A 24,739-nucleotide genomic window follows, 5' to 3' on the forward strand; every position below is an offset into this window, starting at 1 on the left:
TTCCCGTGTTGCCGCAGCTCGGGTGGAGCAATGTATTTCAGAAAGCACTTACTTTCTTCTGAAGCAGGCAGTGGAAGGTGAAGATAAACATGCCCTGGAAAGCGTTGAAGATGGTGAAGAGATATGCCAAGACAACAGACGACTCGCTGATGAAGAACAACCCAAATGACCAGGTCAGGCCCAAGAGACACAGCAGAGCGAAGCCGCCCATGACCCACGACCTTCCAAAGCAAATGAAACAGAAACAACGAGGCATGAGAGAGCGACATTTCCTTCAGTCATTACAGCATTACACTCTCAGGAAAACAATGCAAATCAAACACGGGTTCTGAAAAAAAGAAATCATTTGGACTGACATCTTAGGCACAAGTAGATGGGAAATGCAGTGGAACATATCATTGAGAGGTTAATCAATCCCATATGGAAGCGGGATTATCGTAAAGAAGGTTTAATCAGTTTTGAGGCAGTGGAGTGTGGAGATATTTTTGCATGCCACACTACTGGGTAAAGACGCATGATACTGGGCTGCATTCAGACGGAGGGGGAAGAGAAAGAGCAGTAATCATCTCTGATTGGTCCGTTTTAGTGGAGGAGGCTCTGACAACAGGTCTCGGCTGGCTAAAGAACCAAAGAGATTGAGCTTGCTTTCATCAGAGGAGAGATGAGAGATGAAACAAGAATCCAGCATATGAGGAATTGAAGGAAGAAGGAATAGGAGGGCTTTAGGTTCTAAAGATTTTCTGAGGTCTGTAAATGAGGGGCGTAATGGATGGAGCTGAGGATGCAATGATATCAAAATTATATCCGCTGATCAATTTTTTATATTATTATTAATTTTTTTTTATATATATGTTAAATGGATAACACTAAAATACTGCTGTCTAAAAAAAAGTATAAAAAAATAATAAAAACATAGGTAAATATTTAAATAGCACACTATGATTCAATTATAAATGAAAATAGCTAAATAATACCTATTTTCAAACTTGTAAATGCAACTGTGAATTCTGGCATAACATTGTACAGTACAGTATGAAAGATGGATTTGCATGTATATATATATATATATATATATATATATATATATATATATATATATATATATATATATATATATATATATATATATATATATAATTAGTGCTATCAAATGATTAATTGCATCCAACAGAAACGTTTTTCTTTATGTAATACATGTGTGTGTACTGTGCACATTTATTATGTATTATGTAATATATTTAAAATACTTTTCGGAAATATATACATGCACGTGCGTGTATTTATATATACTGTACATAAACGCAGTACACACATACATATATTATGTCAACAAAAATGCTTTATTTTGGAATGCGATTAATCGCGATTAATCGTTCGACAGCACTAATTATAACGCTTTGAATAAAATGCGTTTTTGAAATCTGCTGGAGATTATGTACAACTGTTTAACAGTGCCGATAAATCATTTGTGTTTAAAGATTTACTTTCATTCAGTGATATGAGAGTAAAGCTAATCTAAATGATTAAAATTTAGTAAAATATTTATGGAAATCAGCATGTACAGTTAAATGTGCAATACTGGCCAACATATACAGTACAATATGGACTGTAATATAAATACCCACTGATATACTGTAGCATATACCCATGCACAGTATGTTGTAATTGAGGGCATGGTAGCTTGTGTCAGAAAACGAAGGGAATTAACTCTTTGGCATCTGAGGGTTATAAGAGTAGGAATATATTAAGGGGTTTGTCATATGAAGTGTGAGGAGGTCTGAGAGTTCGAGGGTAGGGATAACGTGAAGGGTGAAGTTAAGGAGGGTGGAAAGAGTTATGGGTTCTTAGGATTTAAGGATATCAGGGTATGATGTTAAAATGAACAGCAATGGTCCAGGCGGAATACAAATTAAGAAACCAGTTAAGCCACAGACAGAGAGACAGACGGAGAGACAGACAGACAGACGGAGAGACAGACAGAGCGCATGAGCAGCACAGAAAGACGGCGCTTCTGGAAGAGCCCAGCAAACAGACAATAAGATGACAAGGGGAGCAACCATGAGGCTGTGGCACAGATGTCTAGCTAACGCTCTTACTTGATAAATGGTTTATTATCTTCATAGCTAGAGAGCATGGCCAGCAGAGGAGAGAGACAACAGTGGATCAGGCAAATCAGTTGGATTAGCATTCAAGTCCAAATGTAAGAATTCTGAAGTGAAAAATCAAATAAAGCTGGACAGAAAAAGGTCGATTTTGTCCTCAGCTGTGACAAGACAAAAGTTCCCTGAATAAATGTCCTTAAAGACAACATGAAACATATATTTTCTGTTTTTCAATGTGTATAGCTCTTATATCTTGTAATATCTATAAAAAAAATAAAAAAAATCATTCAGCTACATAGTTATATATAACACACCGATATATGTCATTTTATATAGTCATTATACATATATAATGAAAGTAAATAGAACTTATTTCAAGTTGTCTTTAACACAGTTGATGATTACATGACAAGACTTTTCATAAAACTTTACTGCCACTGTACATTTTACATTTTCCTCTTCTTTTTTTTTTTTTTTTTACACAGACAGCCAGTACGTTTAATTTCCCCATGCTGCTTTGCCTTATCCCGGTTTCTAAAGAGCCTAAAGATGGTTCTCTCAGGCCAAATGTGCCAGTACTTTGCACTATTGTGCAATATATGCCGTTTTACACTATTTAATGCGGCAGTAATGTTTTATGAGCGACATAAGTTACGGTGTACGGTGAATCTTACCCAGGCAAATCAGAATTATAATAGCCATCACAGACGCGATAATTACTGGTTTGGGTAAGAGAACAGAGAGAGGACAGAGAAAGAGAAAGAAAGGAGAGAGAAAAAACAAGGGGAAATGGGAAAGAGAGAAATGAACCGAAATGCTGCAGGTTAGCTTGCTGAACATGCAACATGCTGCCATGAGGCTCGAGTTTAGATTGATTCCTCTCGCCCTGTGGTGATGGGTGGAGAGAAATTTAGACAACATACGGCCGACACAATGCCTGTGAGCAACATATTCTTCAAGCGTGTTATTCATGTCTATATCATTGTTAAATCTAATAAAATATGCATATTTCCCCAATGGCTGTGTGTTAAGTTTGAAAGATCACATTAAATGCAATCTGTGTCATATATCAAATCCAAAACATATAAAGGCTCTTTCCATGAACAGGGTCCAAGAGTTGTGACCACAAATGTGGAACTTGGCTCATGTGTCATTTGTGAACATTTAAACATGAACTAACAACAAACAACATCTACAGCATTTATTAAACTTAGTAAATTTGAAATTAAAAATTATATTTGATATCTGTTACCAAATGCACTGCACTGTGAACTAACATGAACAAACGATGGACAATTATATTTTGTAATAACTAACAATAACATTGTTTAATACATGTTTTTTAAGGTTCATTAATTTATGTTAGATAATGCATGCAATGAGATCTTAGTTTAAAGTGTAAAATCATATAAATGCAATCAACACTGCATTATATATAATGCAGTTGTCTTCCATTCATGCAGTAGAAAACGCACAAATAATGTCACTTCATGCCTGAGAAAATGTTAAAGAACCTGACATTTTTGTAATATAAGGAAATCTTAAGACATAGGGTACATGTGCAATACATGAAAACAATTTAATTATTACAACTATTATTATTCATTGATTCATTCATTCAAAATCTAACAAAAATATTAATAGTGTAAATGGGATTAAGACAATTTAATGTATTTCAGTGTGTAATGTATTTGAATGCATTGCAGGCGTATTCATGGAAAGTGCCATTAAAAAAAAAAAAAAAAAAAAATCACAATTTCAAAACATAAAAAAAAAAACATACACTATCTAATATAACCAGTTAGACATGCATTGCCATGCCAGCAGGAAAAAAAAAGGTTTATATGGGTAACCAGTACATTTTTTTTATTTTTTATTTTTATTTTTTTTACTTTTCTGATACAGAAAGAGATCCCCCTTTTCGTAACAGGAAACACATGGAAGTGCTTTGACTGTGCTGTCTCTACACACACACACACACACACATCTGAATTCACTCTCCAGGCAGACTCTGAATACGAGCAGTTGTTCCAGAAAAGAGTTTTGTGGTCACTGTAAAGGAGGAACGACGCTGAGCCTGTCTCAATCATTGCGTGCCTCTCTGGCCATCGCTCACATTAATAGACGACGTGCACCTGAAGAGAATAACATCTGTCTGGAGTCCATCTGAATCCCTTCAGTCGACGCACTCAAATTCATCCGAGCAAAAAACAACAGTTTTGTAGATGCTACATACAATGCAACCCAGAAGCAGTGTCTGTTCCTGTTCTAAATGTTAGATTAGGAATGCTGATTCCTCTGAGTGTGTGGCGGCACACTTCCACTCCACATGAGTTGAAATATCGTGGGGAAAATAATGTGACTTACTTGATGTGCTCCAGCCGGCTGGAATCAGGTTTCAGCGATGTAGAGTGTTTCATCATTTTGTACATCGTGATGAGCAGGAAGATGAGATTGAGCTGTGTGCGAAAGCAAAAGACCTTTATTAATAAACAAAAGCGAAACTTAAAAGATTAGATAAGTGAAGTTTTATTGGGAGCATTAATTGAAAACAGCCATCCAAGCGTCCCTTCAGCCAGTGCCTAATACAATAACCATCTGGCATACAGCGAGACAAAGCCAAGAAGACTGGCGCCAAATACAGTGTCACTATATATCAATACAAGAATACAAAAAAAGCTATAAAAGCGTTTAACTGCAGAATGAAAACACAAATAGTTCAGAGACCACACACGGAGAAATTGATATTTGAGATCTCCTCAGGGAAGAAAAAAAAAAAGAGATAACTTTAAGGAATATTCCTGGTTTATTTCATATACAAACATCGCATTTGTGGCAAAACCTCGGAGGGTAAGCATCCCTTAGTCTGTGAAAATGAAGAGAAGATGAATATTTACAGTGTTCCTCTCACAGTGGAAATTAGCAGACAATCATTCAGCGCTGCAAATAAACATATAAACTACACTACCACCAAACGATCACACTAAGTAAACCGTAATCTTACACATGGGACTCGTGTGTTTATTATTTTGACTGATTGTAAGGCACATTTACTGTAAATATATTTTTGTTTGTTTAACAATCCTAGGGACGAAATTTATTCTATTTGCAGTCCAGTTTAATTTCTGTGGCTATCAACAGAATCCCACAGATATTATCCATACATATTAGGTTATTTAATAAAATATATTAAAATGTCACTTTAAATCCCCAGATACTCAACGAATTAATAAATAAATTATATTTAAATAGCAAATAACCTAGAATAAAAATGTTTTGCTCAGTGTAAGAGTAATATCAAAAATTTCAAAAGTGTTCAGAATGTTAAGTATATAAAATGAAAAAATAATAATTTCAAATTCTATTCGATTATTTAGGTAAGCACATAATCTTTCATGGATCTGTTTCATTTTAACAGTCAAAAGATTTTGGAAAACTATGTATTTTTCCATTTATTGACACAAATGCAAAATGTAGCAAACTGGAATTATTATTATTATTATTTATTTATTTATTTATTTATTTATGTGCTAGTAAATATGATAGAAGCATAAATGTTAATTAACAATTGCCCTTTTTAAGTTTATACTGTAAGTGTTCTTGCTTTAAACACATTCAAGTTCATTCTTACAAACATATTTTTTATTTAAACTCAAATTAATTTTCTTAGGTAATCATGTTACAGAAGCTGCCTTTAGATATTAAGGTAGTTAACGCAATTTACTTAAGTGATTTCTGCTCAGTAAAAAAAAAGAAAAAAGAAAAAAAAAAGTAAGGGAGTCCAGGATTTTTTATCTACAAAACAAAACTATTCCGTGCTTTCAATTTTTGTCCAGTCATTTACAATACAAGCAATCGATATACTGCACACCTGTTTCATTTGCAATCTTAATACCTTCATGGACACACACACACACAGCGAGAAGGACCTTGTGACAACCTAAAGTAATGCATTGGTCATAGTTTATCACGTACTGTGTAAAATGACTTCCCAATAGCTGCAAATATGTGGGACAACTACGTGGTGACGGAACATTTTCTGCTCTAATCCATTTTCTGGAGCACAGACAGGCGAGGACGTAGCAGTCTATCATTTGCGGCCGCTCTCGTAAGTGGCGGTGTCACCAGCTCAAACAAGCTCTTCAGTTCGGCTCCTTGTTCGGGCGCACAAGCTCATCATTCTGCCATCAAAACAGCGATGGCGATCAATAATGTGCTGCTCATGCAATCAAGTGCCACGGTTTCTCAGAGACATCACGGCGAGAGAGAGAGAGAGAGAGAAAGAGAGGGGAGGGGGTGGCGGGGTTATGACTGGTTTTCACGGCCCCTGTGCCCGAATTTATGAGCACAGAGCTATAAAAGGCCTCTCACGCCGCCAGAGCACTGACAGTGATCTGATGAGACGAGAGGAAGTAAGGACGCTCAGCAGAGGGAGTGGTAACCTAGCAGAGCAGCCACTACACTCCTAAAGCTCCTTGTTCCTGCCCGTCCCATGGGCTTCCTCCGCTTCGAAAAGAGCTTTTCCTGAACAAACCCCCCCGTCCCTGAATCATCACCGCTAGCCAAGCAGAAGACCCTCAACTCCACTCTGGGACACTGGAGAAAGCTGTATGCGTGTGTTCGCATTTGTGTGTGTGTGTGCGTCTTGAACTCTGATTGAACCAGATTAAATATTTAAGGTGCAGATGGAACTGTCTGCACGATGCAAACGTGTCACAGTCCAAGCGTGTTTTAACGTCACTCACACGCACTAATGGTTCCCGACCGCTCATTAGCTCAGTGTCCTGGCTTTCATGGATCTTATATGCCTGAAGCCCCAGAGCGGAGTAACATCTTTTCCACCAAAACCGCTGGTGGCTGTCCTGCCTGAGCCAGTTTTGGCTGGTGAATGAGCGAACTTCACTCAGAATCAGTGCCCGCATATTCCACCAAGTTTTCAATGACTTGAGAGCCATATGATGATGTTGCAAATTATATTATTTTATAAACTGTTTGCAAAAAAGTTAAGAAAATATTTATATTTTTTTTGGCCAAATGTTATGAGATTTTTATTTTAGTTGGCACTTTTGATCACAAAAGTTTTTAAAAATTCCACACAATACTGTTTTGTGGCTCTGTAATGTGTCGTGACGGATAGCTGTAGTGCCTCAGTTCAAGCGGCACCTGAACCGATAATCTCTTTCTCTTTATAGCATGAAATAAACATGAATGGACATCAGAAGGTATCTTGTTTCAACCGTTTTTCAAGTTCAAGTCCACCATTCTTAATCTACTCTCTGGTCTGTTTTGTTTGTCGGACAACACTGGCAGATTCAGCGTTACGATTGGTCAGATTGCCTGTCAATCAAACTCCCTGAAGGGTCAATTTGTTGTGAAGGTCGAGCCCAAGTGGATGCAAGTGAAACACGAGTCACGATAAAAGAACTCAAAGGCTTGACAAATTATCTAAAATAGATTTTTTTTTTATCTCACATTTGCTTGTGTTAACACTATTGGTTAGGTTTGGTGCAGGTGATATGCTATTTTCAAAGATTTTCAAGATTTTTAGCACCACTTACTGGACATTACATTTCTGAAATGCCACATTGCATACAAAAATCAAAAAAATTTAATTAAAATAAAATGTTGCCAGATTCACACTCATTTGTTTTACAGTAAATTAAAGCTAAACACATTTTAGCACCACTCACCGGATGTTTCCGTTTCAATGTGACATGAAAAGCAGCCAAATATTTGGCAGAAATGCTGACACATATATGTATTTCCACTGAACTGTGTTGAATGTATTAATCCTGGTCAAAATAGACATGTTGTTTGAGACCAGATGGCATTAACAGCAAATGTCAAACCAATGTTTATGGCTCAGAATTGAAATTAAATTAAAATTAAAAAAAAAAAAATTATGCATTTAGTAGACTCTTTTAACTGAAGCGACTTACAGTCCATTCAGGCTATCAATTTTTACCTATCATGTGTTCCCAGGGAATCGAACCCCCAACCTTGCACTTGATAACGTAATGTCTACCACTTGAGCTACAGGAACACTGTAGGACTTTTCGGTTGTGAAAAGTGGTGGAAAATGCCGGCATATCAATAAGACACTGGCTTAGGGACCCTATTGGTGGAAAAAGGAACGAGATTAGCTGTGAAATTCATGGAGCTCTACATCGCTGCAGCATTGGGCATGAGGACGCTGAAAATAGATGTAGAATAATGAGAACCACAATGGGCTTCAACTAATTGAGCAGGATCACACCATTCTTTCCCTCTGCACGGCGAAATGGGTGAAACTCTGAATAATGAGACTCGCTCTGGCTCTCTCATTGACAAGGACAAAGCCAATCTGCTGAGAATCAGGGGTCAGAGGTTGGGGGAAACCTTGGTCTCGCGTTCCCCTGAGAGCCTCTGGTCTTTGTGCTTTATCTAGCATTGTCAAGCAGCCTGAGGACTGCGAGTCCTGCTTGCTGTCCGTGCAGAGCACGCAACAATAAATCAGCTTCATAAAGGGTCACAGTCTTCCTGCCGCTGATGACTGGAACACGTATTCTGATTATCAGCAACACCGCAGACACATACAGTACATCACGCCTCATCCAGCGCCGCAGCGGCTAAACAAGAAGATCTCAGGGTTTGTAGGACTTGCTCCAAACGCGGCAGCAAAAATGTGCATCTCGCGGCCTGCCAGCCTCTTTAAAATCAGTCTGACTTGTCGAGAAGAGTGATACGTTATACTCCATGTATAACTATTAAACAGCTTTTTTATAACCCTTTACAAATATTACGCATTCTGATTTTATGACCTGAGAACATACTTGAAATATCTAACTAGTCAAGGTTAGTTGATAATAAAAATGTTGATAAGTAAAAATCACACGTTCTGTTGTCAAGTAAATGTTACAGTCGACTGCTAAATTTCAGTCTTTACATAAACGATTATTGATACGTCTCTTCCATGACTTCTTTTATATTTGCTCTATGGTTATGTGACGGATTCCATTTAATAGACACGTTTATTTATTTATTTATTTTCTTGTATTATTTAAGTAACGCTGGATCATTTTGTAGCATCTGATTATTAAAAGCACATGTGGATGTTTCTGGCCACTTCTCTAATTACCTTCAATTTTTTATTGTGCCACAAACCAGCGTTTGAACCATCTGTGTGTCTCTAAATCTGTTTTCAACTAAAACAGCCAAACAGAGCTTGGCAGGAAGATCACCTGGTCTGTTTACATAACCAGAAAGGATATAATAAAGTCAACCCTCCACAAACATCTCTACTTGTCCTTCCATTTTCAGGAAGACGATTTGATTTTTTTTTTCCTTCATCCAGAGATTAGAGGGCAAACAAACAGCCAGACAGATGTGAATACCACCTGCTAGTCTTTCCAGCATATTTGTCTCTATCAGGCCTACCTCCTCTTAACCTCCCCAATCTAGTCCGAGGCTCTAATCTCTTATTCGCAAATAACAGCATGCTTAAACTGCAGCTATGTCAATCCAGTATGCCTTATGACCGGCATCTCACGGCAAACAAACTCTGTGGTGTCATCAGCTACCTTCTTAAATGGACTGAACCATGACAATATATGTTTTTGATTTGTATTATTTGACATTGCCGTTTCATCTATCCGCATCCCGAGGGGCTGTCTCGACCCCGTAGCTTGAAAGCGCCCTGCTGAGTATCATTTGAGGATAATGTTGTGCTCTAATGCCACGTTGAAAAAGCTGCATCGTATCAAAACGATCCACGAGAAAGAAAAAAAAAAGCCTTGAGAGCTGCATTTCCGAACCTCTCCGCAGGCTGCATTGACTGGGTCTGCCGAGACTGAACCGATCTAAGCAGAAATCGATGGGCTGCAATCTGTTGAATAAGGCTGAAGAAACAAAGGCAGCTCAATGTTTTTGCACGGGAGGATTTTGTCAGTTACTCTTTAAACTCTGAGGCACAGTCTCGCCCTGCACAGAAACATTCTCCTTCTTGTTCTTTCAGCCCTCGATCACACATGCTCATGCACTTTCCATTTACATTTTTAAGCCATATGAAGGTCAGTAGATACTGAACGCACCATAATAATGAAGGTGACCGGTCCGATGAAACTCCAGATGAAGTGATTGTCCATCCTGAGCCAACATCTGCAAAGAAATCATATTCACAATAAAAGAACTGCAACATGGCAGCTTACAGAAAACATGTCTAAGCCATTCCATTACTTTAGACAAAAAACAAGAGTTTTACAGAAACTTTAACAAAGGGAGCTTCCACACACTTTCTAGATAAAACATTGGCCCACTAGAAGGCTGATCAGCTATCGAGTGAGATTCTCTTTTAATTGCTTTCAAATGGTTGTGTTAGAAGTGAATGACATGAGTACTATTTATTGGTATCACTTGATACCACTTCATTTCATATAATTTAAAATTATATATCGCCCCAAAATATTCTCACCCTCATGTTGTTCCAAACTTGCATGGATTTCTTTCTTCTACTTAACACAAAAGACAATATTTTGAAGAATATGGGTAACCAAGCAGTTACCGCCATTTGCTTCCATAGTACTGTATGTAAGAACTGTTTTCAAAATATCACTTTTGTGTTCAACAGAAGAAAGAAATTCATACACATTTGGAACAACATGAGGGTAAGTAAATCATGATAAAAATAAATAAAATAAAATTGTGTGCAAACTATCCCTTTGAGCTAAACACTTAAAATCACAGTGAACACTACATTCACTGCAGGCTCACTGTATCCCACACACCAATATTTCAAAGATTCATAATAGACAAATCTCTGTCTGGTCATCTGAGATGTCGGTATGGAGATAAAAGTTAGTATCGTGATATTTCGCTTGTATTACAACACACCTTCAGTGTATATAAGCCCAATTTGTTATTTGCTTTTGGCATCTGATAAAGCGTTTGCACCCGGAAAGTCAGTCTTAACAAGTAGATACTTGCGTTCTGACACATATTGGAATGCAATTACATATGGATTTGAGTAGTATTTGTTTGAATTCTGCATATTTAAGTATGAGCAATTGTGTTAGAGATGCTTGCCTTTGCAAACAGCACCAATAAACATACACACTAAGGACGGTATCTGTTACTGAGCAGGCTCATGTGGGTTACGTTACAATGTTTTATATAGCTTGATTCTGCATTCGTTTATTAAACTCTGCTCAAAGACAGTAATTTCCTGTAACAGATCCAGTTTCTCTAGAGTGCGACTTCCAGTGGGAAACACTGATCATATAAATTGTCAATGTTCTTCAGTGTTCTGAGAAACCGTAGAAACATCAGAGACAAATGCAGTCGCTTTCATACCGATATAAACACATCTGAAGCAAAGCTATGTGCTCCGTATTAAGAGACAGTGATGTGGCAGACAGGGTCGACACACTACCACCTGTTTATGTGTTATAAGGAGCAACCCAAGAGCCCATGCAGGGCTGAAGCACTGCCATTAATCTGCGTAAAAGCCTCTTTCTCATGCGGCCCTCGTCTCCGTTAGAGAGCATTTACAAACAACAGGTCACCAGAGACTCTTTGAACAAAAGACACTAACGCATGCAGCCCTGCCTGGAAACCGCATTTTGTACTGTAAGGCATCCTCTGAAGACTTGTGTGTGTCTGTGTGTGTGTGGTACCTATGAAACCATCAGTTTGTGGTATGCTTCCGCAGACAGCATTGCATTTAAAAAAAGAAGAAGAAGAAAAAATGCTTGCTTACGCTTTCTTTGTCCCGTAGCTTCTGTAGTCTACAGCAGCGGAGACCCCCACGACCACAGCGGGGAGGAGGTATCCCGCCATGTAGAAATACTTCCTGCGTGAATATTCGCTCTCGAAGACCTCCACCAGCATCAGATAGAGCTGAACTCCTTCCAAACACATCCATGCGAAAGATGCCAGAAAAAAGTAATGCAGGATTCCTGCAATTATGGAGCAGGCCATCTGTGGGACAGACACATGGGTCAAAGCTGTAGTTTAAAATGTACATTTTAATTTAATTTAATTTAATTTAATTTAATTTAATTTAATTTAATTTTATTTAATTTAATTTAATTTAATTTAATTTAATTTTTTATTTTATTTTATTTTATTTTATTTTTATTTTTTATTTTTATTTATTTTATTTTAACTTTTGATTTGAATGTTTATTAACTTGTATTTACCTTTAGAACATTCTCAACAAAGTTTTGATATAATGGCTCTTTAAGCTTTGTAATTAAATTTCATTTCTTTTAGCAATTTAGTGATTTTTTTTTTTTCTTTATTACTAACCAAGGACAATTAAAAACATTTTGACATTGACATTATCTAGCCTGACTTCAATTCAATTTTTTTAAATATGTTTAGTTTAAAAGTTTAAAATATATTCAAATGAAATGCATTTATATACACATATACATATTATATATATATATATATATATATATATATATATATATATATACACACACACACACACACACACACACACACACACACACAGACACACACAAAAGCCAAATTGCTGACTCTGTCTGGATGAATACACGTCTCTAGACATTCCCACAAGACTAGCTGAAAACATCCCATCCGTTCAAGTTAACGTACCAAGTCCAAAAAACAAACAAACAACTTTTATTACTTTTTAAACATCTTTTCAACAAAAGTTTTGATTTAATGACTTTAAAAAAAAAAGTCAGATAGTATAGCTATGCGGTAGATACAGATAGTGTACGTGGACCCCCTTCTAATGAATGGCTTTGGCTGGGCCTCTTAATTCCAGTGAAGACAAATCTTAATGCTTCGGCATAAAACGACAGTCTAGAGAATTGTGTGCTTCCAACTTTTCTGGCAACAGTTTGGAGAGGGCCTTTTTCTGTTTCAGCACGATAACGCCTCTTGTGTACAAAATGAGGTCTGTAAAGAAATGGTTTACTGGTGTGGAAGAACTTGACTGGCCCACACAAAGCCCAGACCTGAACCCCACTGAACACATTTGGAATGAACTGGAGCAACGAGCCAGACCCCAGCTCTGATGCCATTGTGTTAAAGTGGGAGAAAATCCCCACAGCCACGATCCAGAGAAAGGACAGAGACTTTTTTTCATATTAGAAGTAGTAAAAGAATTAAAGATATTTTCAGTAATATAATGAAAAATGGAAAAAAAAATATATATAATGCAATTTCTTCAAATAGATTCTGGACAAAAAGTGTCAAGTTATTGACTCGCAAGACTCGAGTAAGCCTGAAAAACTATAATCATGTGTCAAAATGCTGCTGGGGAACTCCCTTCAGAAATTTGTCTTGGATGTTGTGGACATGTCTCTAGACATTTCCAGGAGACTCGCTGAAAACATCACATCCATTCAAGGTAACGTTACCCTGGGCTCCGTCATGTCGATTCCGATGAGGAAGATGAGCTCAGCGATGAAAAGGTTTATGCACAGGTTCTTGTGGATTGTGTTCCTGTCACTCTGCAGCCCACGGAAGAAACAGAACGTGAAGATGCTCATGGCCAGACAGATGAGGGATACCACGATACCCACACGACTGATGACGCTTAACAACAGCTCGTGGACTTTATCTGCACCCTAAGAAACAAACAAATAGTGATGGAGGGAAAATAATTTAGAAGCAGGTTACATTTATTGAGTGAATCATAGAGGGGTTTGCAATACAGAATATACAACACATTTCCAGAAACAAGAAATTTCTTCTGTCCAAATTGAAATCTAAAATGTAGCAAAGACCAGCACATTTGCCAATTAGATAAAATTTGATGTTCATTAGACAGTTATGTGGTTATGTTTTTCCAACTGGTGGCACAGAAAGATCTGCTTTAAACATCTATTCAGTTTTTGCTTCAATCATATTTAGACAAACTCTAAAACAGGGTGATTTGCAGCCTTCAGTTAGTAGCGTTCGGCTTAGAGAAGCAGATGAGTGTTGGCGGTGTCTATTAGAACAGCTGGGTTTCACAGTAACGCACGGACAAAAGCTTAAATATTTATGAAGATCGCATCTTACCAGCAGCTCTCGATGAGCCATGAGCACCGCAAAGTTGGTGAGATGACTACAGGAGCAGGTGGTGTGACTTTTATTGGCGTGGATGAGTTTGCAGCCCTGAGTGGACCAGTATCCCATCATGGTTCTCTCCGAGTAGTTCCAGAAAGAGCAGTTGGAGTTATAGTAATGCTGCATCTGTAATTCGACAAGAGGAGACAGACACATTCCTCATGAGTTAGCAGACGATAATGAATTGATATTTAGCAGCCGTCCGTCTCATAATGGCGCCTGCGCGAGAACGTTAGGGGAACGGCATCCAAATTCACGTCGGCTGTTGGCGTTCATTCTTTCGCAAATGATACGCTGGCCATATCAAACAATCTTTTGAATGCGCAGTGTGTGTTCTCACATAAACGACTTAAGAATCTAATAAGGTTAAATGAGTGCGAAATCTAGCATGGGACCATTGATTATATGAGGTGCTAACAGGGGGCAGAATGGTTTGAAGGCATGTCTGTGGAAATCGCACAATTACTTTGATAGAGAGCAAAAATCAAGCCGGGTCTCCTCTGGGAGCGCTCCTGACACTTTAAAAGAGAGCGAGATGATAATTGGTCCTCTGGTAATTTCATCCTGCATTGTATAGCTAATCTGGGAGTTAATTTTCCACTCAGAAAAAAGGAAATTGCATCATTTACATCCTAATGTCGACAAACGAATTAGTTTTCATTAAGAATTTGGTCTAGGCTGGTAATAATCATTGGTTCAGACTTTGTTAATTTCATGTTCGATGGCTTAAATAAACCCCTCTGTGACCTTGTAGGGTGTTGGAATTGAGACTGCTTTTATTTTATTTTCTTTGCCAGCTTGCTTTGCTATCCCGCTGTTTTTACGATCCCTTTGTTTGTTTATTGCTTGCACTCACGTCGATGTGCTCCAGGGTGAAAATCACAGGCTCCGATATAAATACACGACTGGATTCTTTGTTTATTGAGGCGGCAATGACGTCCGAATTCACAGCCACGGAGAGGTTGCGTCCGTTAGCCTCGTGGTCGAGCTTCATCGTCGCATTATCCGTGGTTAGAAACTGCCCCAGGTTCTTATAAAGGGCAAAAACCAACTTGGCAACCCCTGCGAAGAGAAAACGGCACACCTTACTTCTCATTAAAGTCTATTATGTCAGTGCATCTGTCAAGAACAAGTCTGGATTTTATTTCACCATATAGTTCATAGAGGAAAAGTCGAATTTACATTTTGTACAATTAATAGTAAGTGTAGGATTTTGCAATGTGACAACGAATGGCAATGCTATACCCTTGAAATGATTACAGCTTTAATTATACTTAATTTTACATTCACCCATGTACATCATAAAACATGATAATCCCATAAATAAATGTATATACCCCACAAAAGTTTCTAACTTCAGTATATGGATCTCTTTTCCCAAGTGACCCTGCAGTAGACCCAGTTATATTTGTCGAAAACAACATATGTTGAGCAGTATGTTCGCATCAATGTTCATATCTTTTTCTGACCATGAGAGCATTTCTATTGCCATAGTTACAGGGACAATTGGATCTTTTATGTTCTTTTTCTCACTGGAATTGATACTAATGACCGTATATGAGTGAGTTTGCACGTGGGCTGGAACGTACCATTACGGCTGTTGAGTTTCACCGTATTGGAAGACAATTGGATAGAAATACCACTCCTGCCGCTCTGGGGAAACCTGAAATCTTGAACCTGCCCATCTGTGCTCAGCACGTAAACATCCAGAACTGCGGAGAGAAATCAGATGTTTCACAATGTTAGTTCACCAAGCGGAAACAGAAAGAGAGAGAGAGAGAGAGAGAGAGAGAGAGAGAGAGAGAGAGAGAGAGAAATCACTGAGAATGAATTGCAGTTTATTTGCATGCATATCTAGCATTGTTCAGTTCACTACAGGAATTATGCAAATCAGTTAGCGGTGAAAACGCACCCACAGAATCTGTGCCGATCAAAATTTGCATAACGTTATTCTGAAGTTTTAGTTGTTAGGCTGTAGTGGATGTAACAGACCACAGCGATATGGCTTACTTTACTAGCAGTTTTTTTTTACTCCATAAAGTGCATTTGTCTACACTACAACTCTGGATATAACAATCTTCTGTCATGATTTACATTTTTCATCTGTAAAAAAGTTTTCTAAATAACGGGCAATATATACTAAGCCTTATTTACCTAGAAAATAAATATGTTTGCAAAAAACACACGAAAACTGTTTAGAGAATTCACTCCATAATCTGATGGAGATTTGTGTTGGACTTTGTGTTATCAACAGTGTGCAAAATATAAAAGTGTATACAGGAAAAGTATATACATTAGTCCCTGTAACTGGTCAAGATTTCTTTATTCACTATTTTTAATCACGTTTTTGCCTTCACTTCATTTTTAAAAGGTCCTGCGGTGTGGCAAATGAATGGAGTAGAAATATTCCATGTAGAGTCTCAATTAATATGAGGTCGTAAAAGCTGCATGAATGAGGAAAAGAATGAGGAAAAATGCTGTTTAAAATGGTATAAGACGGAGTAAGCATGCCGCACTGCAGGACATGTCAACTCCCAGAAAAGTATTTCATGTCAACCAGCCGTGTGTTAGTGGCCACCGCTATTATAATTTCACAGCTGAAGCATATTTGCAAACTCAAACTGATCAGCTGCAAAATAAGCTGTTTACGTTGTCACTTTTATTCCTTTTTGCGCATCGCTCGTACTCACTTATATTACTGGCTGGTACTTTCACGATGGCCGGTTCCATTAAATTGTCAGCAAGGACAAAGGCTCCTTCCTCCAGGGTGTCCAGTAACATAGTTGCGGCGTGTGTCTGCTCCGTGGTATTCATATCTCGCCATGATTTCAGAGCCTCCGGTCTGAGGAGGTTGTCGACTGTATCCACGATAGCCTGCAGCCCAATGAGACGCTTGTGTCAGCACTAACCACTGTAGTAAGGTCAAATGTCAAAGCCTTGACTTTATCAGCAGCTGTCTGCCCGTGCCCAAATGAAAGCAAACATGCACACTTTGTTTTAGGTCGTTATCAGGTGACGCACATAAAAACAGGCTGCAGAAATGATCCCGACATGCTCTGTCTGTCTCATGAGTGCAGTATTGAATGTCAAAGGCTCTTCAAGCACGTAAACGGACACATATGAGGTATAGAAAGACAGCCGGTCGTGATGCCTTATAAATGCAAAGATAAAGACACCATTGTTCTGTGTTGTCAGAACCGAAGGCGTCTCATGATGCACAAAATTGAAATAAAATAAATAGCCACCTGTTCCCTCACAAAATACACTCTCATACTATTTTAGCAGAGCTTCTGCGCACACACACACACACACCACCAGACTAAAATATCGATTCATACTTGTCGCCTTCTTTGATAATTATTGTTCATCCTATTGGTTTTGCAGCTCTGACTCACACAAGCTCTAATTTCCAACATTTTTATGGTCATTTTTAACTACTCTCATTGCTAAATCGCTTTTTACTCCTACACACCAATACATATTAAAAGATGATGTATGCATCTTCACAGTCTAGGGTTTCACATTCGCTGATTTATTTTACACTTTCCGAAACAGAATCCTGCCTTTCATGTGAACTCAGCATAATCTCTCCTGTCATACTTACATTTTTTCGTTTTTGCTAGGTCTAAGTAAATCTTTTAGCAGTTGAAAATGCTGTGGAAAAACCAATGTAGCAATCAATAAGTTTCAAGCACCACAAATTGGCATGTACCCTTTACAACCAATAAGAACATGCAGCGCCAACTTGTGACTCAAGCACGTCGACATATATTAATACATGGCTTTAACAATAAAGAAACTGAAAAAAAATAAATAAACAGACCACTAACAAAAACACATACAAGGTATGAACTGGGCATAAAAATTGCAGCCACATGATTTCCAATCCACTGAAATATTGAACCTCCGGGAGTGGGGACACAGGCGGAGTGAAATGCTGTGGCGACAGTGAGAATGAAAGGACACAGGACCATGCAGAGAAACAATAGCAGGAAAAGAAGAAGAGAAAGTACAGAAACAAGTGAAGAGCATAGTAGCGTAGCACAGATATACCTTCATATACGCCCTGCACGTCCTTTCTCGCTTTTGAAGCTTTTTCATTTGAGAGAGGACACACACAAGAACAAAAACAGACCAAAGAAAGACAGTTAGAAAGGTTGATGGTGCACTAATGGGTTCTCCAATCCACAAGCACTTCAGAAACACAATATAGCAGTCGGATCTGCTATGATGAAATCATGTAACGGATGAATGTAGGGGTGTACAGAGTGGCCCTGCTTTCAGAACAACAATTTAGTCTGGTGATTTCAAAACCCTCAGGTGCTCTTTCAAGTAAAAATAGAATCAGTAGCTCATTACCATCTAAAATATGCAACTAAAACAATATTCAGACGCAGACTGCCTAAATCAATGTGTGGTTTGCCTCTATAGGTTCGGGATCGGGGTTGGACACTAAACTAAGAGAAGGGCTTGAGTTGGAGATTAGGTGTAAAGGTGTGGTTTATGAATAAAGGTTAAGATAAAGATTTACGGTAAGAAATTGGGTGCTGGGATAGGTCTAAACCAGGGGTGTTCAATCCTGCTCCTGGAGGACCACCGTCCTGCAGAGTTTAGCGCCAACCAATATTATACTTACCTGAACAATCTAATAAAGTGTCTAATCTCTGCAGGACAGTGGCCCTCCAGTACCGTTTTTGGCTAGAGGTTGGGATTCAGAATAGATGAAGGAATCCAGGTTATACTAGGTTTCTGAATTGTGATCACAAATCAATAGATGTAGAATTCAAAGTGAAACTTTTCCTTAACAGGATCTGTATTGTGAGTTTGTACTAGGGGAAGGAGCAGAGTTGGGGTTTTGAGGTGAAAAGTAAAGTTTAGGCTTAGTATTTTAGGTAACACTTTAGTAGAGGGACCGATTCTCACTATTAACTAGTTGCCTGCCTATTATTAAAACATTGGCTGTTTATTGGTGTATTGGTTATAAAGCACATATTCTGCATGACCATATTCTGCATCCCTAATCTTACCCAACACTTAAACTTGCCTTACTAACTATTAACAAGCAGCAAATTGGGAGTTTATTGAGGCAACATTTGTAGTTAATGGTTTGTTATTGGCGAGAATTGGACCTTAAAATAAGGTGTGACCATATTTCAAGAGGGTCTGGCTGCAGACTTGCACTTGCACTGTCAGACTTGCATTCTCAGACTTGCACTCCCAGACACTTGCACTTCCGCTATAGCAATTTTTTATTTTTTTTTTATTTTTTTTTTTTTTTAATTTCCCAACATTTTATAACAGTAGCCAGGTGGCAAAGACAAGAAAAAAATAAACGAAATTACAATGTCACTTGCAATCGCTATTGCACTCTCTGGTACCTGTGACACTTGCAATCGACACAAATCGTGCATGTTGCCAATGGAGACAAGATTCAACGCAACGCAAAGTTTCGCGTTAAGCATTTTTCCATATAGAATAAACTGTCTACAACTCGTTTATATCACTATCTTTGTCCACTAAGCCACATTATGTGTTTTATTTATAATGATTTTCTATAGCAGGAAAACGTTATGTAAAATTTAACGCACTGCGTTCTGTACTCGTCTGCTTGCCTGTACGGAGCTGATCCTTTTAAAATCACTTAATGCATTTCATGATGCACGTTCATATTTGCTGGTTTGTATATACGTTGAGTCAACAACAAGACATATATGTACATTATAGTAGTAGGCCACAGCGTCTTGTCGCCATTGGCAACATGCACGATTTGTGTCAATTGCAAGTGACGTCACAGGTAGCGGAGAGTGCAAGTAGCGATTGCAAGTGACATTGTAATTTAGTTTCTTTTTTCTTGTCTTCACCACCTGACTACTGTTGTAAAATGTTGAGAGATTCAAACAAAAAGTTATAAATAAATAGAACAAAAAAAATAAAAAAATAAAATAAAGACTGAAAGTGATGTCGCTAGCGGAGGCACAAGTGTCTGAGAGTGCAAGTCTGGAAATGCAAGTAACGATTGCAAGTGACATTGTAATTTAGTTTCTTTTTTTCTTGTCTTCACCACCTGGCTACTGTTGTAACATTTTATAAGATTCAAACAAAAAGTTATCAATAAATAGAAAAAATAAAATAAAAAAAAGACTGCAAGTGACGTCGCTAGCGGAAGCACAAGTGTCTGAGAGTGCAAGTCTGAGAATGCAAGTGCAAGTCTGCAGCCAGACCCTTCTCCCATATTTTAAAAGTTGATGTTAGTATTGAATTTATCATAGGAAAGAGGCTGGGGTAATGGTTAAAATCAGAATTAGGGCTTCGGGCCATTGTATGTGTGGGGTCAAGATAAATAAATCTTTGATTTACATTTTAAAGTTTGGTATTAAGGTTTGGAGTAATAGCTTAGGATGTTGGTCCAAGAACATGTCCTGTTCATGTAAATTACACTGGCTGATGTCCATGTGGCTCCATGAGACAAATTCTATTCTTGCTATAGTGCACTGGGGGAACCAAACTCAGGCCTATGTGCCTTCAGTCCCTTCCACTGGCCTGTAACTACAAAATTAATTTGAAAGAAAGGTTTCACTCTTAGTGAGTACAGCCTGTGCTCCAGCCATTTGATATCCACCCACTTCTTTGACTTTAATGAATGAAACACACAAAAAGCCATACAGACGACACAATAGCCAATAAAGAAGTTTCTGTCTTAGAATTTAACAAAACCAATGTTTCTTCAAACACTTTGACAAATGCTATCCAAGCTCCCTGACTTAAAGAGATAGTTCACCCAAAAATGAAGATTCTGTTCTCACCCTCATGTGGTTCCAAACAACACTGTAAAAGTAAAATGGATTAATCAAACAGTTTAATCTGAGCATTTTGAAGGAACAAGCTCACGTTTTATGATGAACAGATGTAATCCTTGCTTGATGTGCAAGAACCAATGAAGTGTGTTCTTGTATGTGAAGCATGCTGAGCTGCCTTTTCCACATTTGATGTCCTTTCTATGTGTATTGAGCAGTGTTTACATTTGAATAAAAGCCTACATTAAATATGTTCAACATAGTGTGTCCCCTCAGAAAACTGGGATTAAACTACTCAATTAATACTTTTACAATGTCAAACTTTTTGAAGCTTAGGTTGAATGGACTTTCAATGGAAGGACATAATTCTCTCAAGTAGCATCATAAATATATATATATTTGTACATACAATTCTTATAGTTTTCATGAGTGAATGATGACAGAATTCTAAATTTTACAACAACTAATATTCAGTCCCAGTAGCCTTAGAACAAGCTGCATAGAGTCATATATCTTTAAAGCTCATGTTTGGTGAACGTATGCCCTCAAGATTCCTAATGGTTAAAGGAAACGTTACATAACGGCCAGTTGTAACCAGAAGAGTTTAGTATGCAGTTAAACACATAAAGCAGTCTTTCATCTGTATTTTAAATGCAATGCATAGGTTTCATATAGAGGCAGCTAATCACTTTTGTAGACTGAAAACTGGCTTCATTCTTTTCCTTGCGACCTATTTTCAGAAAGTGTCTGCACTGTAATTTGCATACTTGTAAAAAGCAGTAAAATATGTACAATTCTGGTGATGTGAAAGTATGAGTGTGTGAGACTGGGACATATCACCATGTTATTGTGATACTGTACCACAGGCCCCTTTATCGCATACAACTTATATTTGAATCTAAATTCATTGCCTAGATATTAATTATTTCTTTATCTTTCTTTCGTGCTAACTTTGTCATTCATTCATGCATATAAAAAAAAAAAAAAAACTGTTGTGGCAGCTTCAACCTTATCACTATTAAGCAACGAAATGCCCTCATCCCAAAACTGCATGTATGGATGCACACCAGACAAAGTATATCATCTAAGCATGCGTCATGAAACCCTAATTCTGATCAGACATACTATTTTGCATGGATAGTAGTCAAAACCAACTGAGTGATTCTCTTCAGTCTGTGCATTTATACTTTTTTCAATTCTGTAAAAGCACAATGGGGTGTAACACAATGAGTTTAACAGTCTTTTTGAAGCAAGTGTCCTTTAAGCAAAGTTCCTCTGAAATGTCCACGGCATGCTGCTGCTTATTAAAAAAATCATGTTGAGAATGAAATCCTGTTAATACCTTATTGAAGCTGCGGCCGGTGGAGTCTTTCTCGCTGGGTCGCAGTTCCTGTAACTGAGCGTCTAGAATATCCACCAGCTGCTCCATGAGCCTCATGGTAGAGCTAATGTCACCGGCAAAGATGGCTCCTTTGGTATGTTTGGCCAGCTCGTTCGCCAGGTTGGCTGCGTTTTCCCCGCTCCGGATCTGAGAGATTACACAAATTAACCTCACAGCATGGATCTGAAAAATATCATTTCGTATCTACGAGGCTCTTGACTCCCATTATGACATCATCACGCTGAGTCAGCAACAGCCCCCACGAGCAATTACAGCTATCATTAGAAACTGGTAACACTTTGGAAGAGCATTCGGAAACACTTCCTGGGTTTCAATGGCTGAAGTATTTCTGCTGCTTTAGTTCATTTTGGTGGGTGTACGGGAGGAAGTTTGGTGTCCCATTGTGCACATCCATTCTATTTACTGGAAGCATCTCACTTTAACACAAAAGTGCACACGCAGATCAATCTGCAAGATCCCTGTTGGATGTTTGAAGGCCGTGTGTCTTCTTCTTAACAAGTGATAACAGAAAGAATGAGCTCCAAAATATGCCACCGGAGAGTATTTTATTTTTATGATGTTATGCTCTAAAGACTGTCACATTTTTTTGCTCCTTGTTCTGCAAGGACAGATATATTCTGGAAATACAAACCTTTTGTGCGACTTGATTCACCCAGTGGGATGTGCAGTTGCTAAGATCTGGGCCTTTTGGGTTCCAGGTTCCAGTGGAGAGAACACATAGGTAGGAGGCAGTGCCTGTTTAAATAAAGGTAACATCATCATAATCATTATTATTAGCTGTATGTGTAAATAAGATTGAACACCCTTTGTAATCATTAACCTTTGTAACTGTAATTTAATTATACTCTCAGTAACTAACTGATTAGAATTACATTTATTCTGTAATACCATTCTGGGTCACACTTTATTTTAGGGTCCAATTCTCACTATTAACTAACCATCGACTATGACTTTTGCCTCAATTAACTCCTTATTTGCTGCTTATTAATAGTTTATAAGGTAGTTGTTAAGTTTAGGGTATTGGGTAGGATTATGGATGTCATGCATTATATGTACTTTATAGGCACTAATAAACAGCCAATATGTTAATAATAGACATGCTAATAAGCAACTAGTTATTAGTGTAAACTGGACCCTATACTAAAGTGTTACCCAATTCGGTAATTCCTTTACATGGAACCAACATTGGTAGCTAATTAACATTACTCAGTACTTAAATATATTATTACACTGTCACAGAATAAAGCGCAACAAATATTTGTTATGGCAATAAAGCACCAAAAAAGATATTTAAGATCTTAAGTCCAAAAGCTAAAAAATACTGTCTGATGACTAACTAAATAAATACACAAATTGGCATAAATAGATGTTAATTATTATGAACAAATGATTTATTCTTATAAGTAAACACCTTTGCTGACAAGATTACAACGCATGGCCTCTCATGGATTTATTGCTTTATTCAAATGGTCAATCCTAAGAGAATAGACACATTTCTCTTCGCCTAGAGGCCAAATGCATATCAGCTTGTGTGTGACTGATAGCAATTCAAAGAGCCCTGAGTGGAAAACAGCAGCGTGTCACACTTCAACAGGTACATGCACCCACCTCGAGTTCCTTTGGGGCAGGGTCGTTCCACTAGCATGCCCCTCTGTGTCTGCGGCCACAGTATGTCCCTGAGCTCTACGCTCTCGCAGAAGCGCTCAGGTGGAGGGAAAGACTCCAGCGAGGGAGGCGCGGTGGTTTGGGGAAGTACAGCTGGTGATTTGGGCGTCTTATTAACAGCTCTGGTCCCTGTAGTGGTAACAGTAGTCACCTGACCTCTCGGCTGAGCAGTGCTTGTTGTAGTGGTTGTTGGTTTTAGCAACTTGGGTGTTGTGGATGCCTCTGAGATAGGTGGTGCTAAAAATAATCATTAGCAGAATTAGTTGTGGAACAAATTATGTCCTGTTTCTGTTATCAAGCTCGTATGGCGTTTAATAAAAGAGAATAATTATAAAGTAAAAAAATATTCAGCTCGTACATAAGACCTCAAGCTCTATTATACCGTATCTCAAGAGCTTATTAAAGAGCTGAATCGCACAGTTTTTGAACATATATTTTCTCCCACCCTCAGTTTCTTTGTTCCTGTGTCTATATTTCATAATCTTAATATATAACTAACATAATTCCTTAAGGCAAGAAAAATATGGTACGTATATCAGTGTAAACTGAGCAAATATTGCAGGCCACACTTTACAGCGGAAAATATGCGTGTCTTATTTCCAAAACGTAATTACGTTTTTCCTAGCTAGGAAGTTACATAATGATAATCAGAAGGAGATTCATACATAAAGGGGTTTGAGTCCTAGATAACTCAAACTTCTTTGCAGTTT

General features: G+C 38.0%; 1 protein-coding gene across 30 annotated transcripts in view; it reads right to left on the reverse strand.

The window, feature by feature from the left end:
• Window positions 1–24,739, reverse strand: part of LOC113069371 (adhesion G protein-coupled receptor L2-like) — a 103,056-nt gene that overhangs the window by 10,480 nt on the left and 67,837 nt on the right. For 16 of the 30 annotated variants that reach the window (XR_003279711.1, XR_003279712.1, XM_026242395.1 and 13 more), the window contains 15 exons: window positions 23,973–24,266; window positions 22,996–23,099; window positions 22,305–22,490; window positions 18,222–18,260; window positions 16,859–17,042; window positions 15,758–15,880; window positions 15,025–15,230; window positions 14,121–14,294; window positions 13,475–13,684; window positions 11,836–12,056; window positions 10,172–10,238; window positions 4,470–4,561; window positions 2,777–2,821; window positions 2,097–2,123; window positions 53–221 (listed from right to left, as the gene is read on the reverse strand). Coding sequence is in view for 28 of the 30 variants with exons in the window: in XM_026242395.1 (XP_026098180.1) it covers window positions 53–221; window positions 2,097–2,123; window positions 2,777–2,821; window positions 4,470–4,561; window positions 10,172–10,238; window positions 11,836–12,056; window positions 13,475–13,684; window positions 14,121–14,294; window positions 15,025–15,230; window positions 15,758–15,880; window positions 16,859–17,042; window positions 18,222–18,260; window positions 22,305–22,490; window positions 22,996–23,099; window positions 23,973–24,266 (2,141 nt within the window). In the remaining 2 variants the exon portion in view is untranslated. The remainder of the gene's footprint in view (window positions 1–52; window positions 222–2,096; window positions 2,124–2,776; window positions 2,822–4,469; window positions 4,562–10,171; window positions 10,239–11,835; window positions 12,057–13,474; window positions 13,685–14,120; window positions 14,295–15,024; window positions 15,231–15,757; window positions 15,881–16,858; window positions 17,043–18,221; window positions 18,261–22,304; window positions 22,491–22,995; window positions 23,100–23,972; window positions 24,267–24,739) is intronic. The other 14 variants (XM_026242401.1, XM_026242402.1, XM_026242403.1 and 11 more) reach the window with 4 other exon arrangements.

Source organism: Carassius auratus, unplaced genomic scaffold (assembly GCF_003368295.1).
Source record: "Carassius auratus strain Wakin unplaced genomic scaffold, ASM336829v1 scaf_tig00001591, whole genome shotgun sequence".
NCBI classification, from domain to species: domain Eukaryota; kingdom Metazoa; phylum Chordata; class Actinopteri; order Cypriniformes; family Cyprinidae; genus Carassius; species Carassius auratus.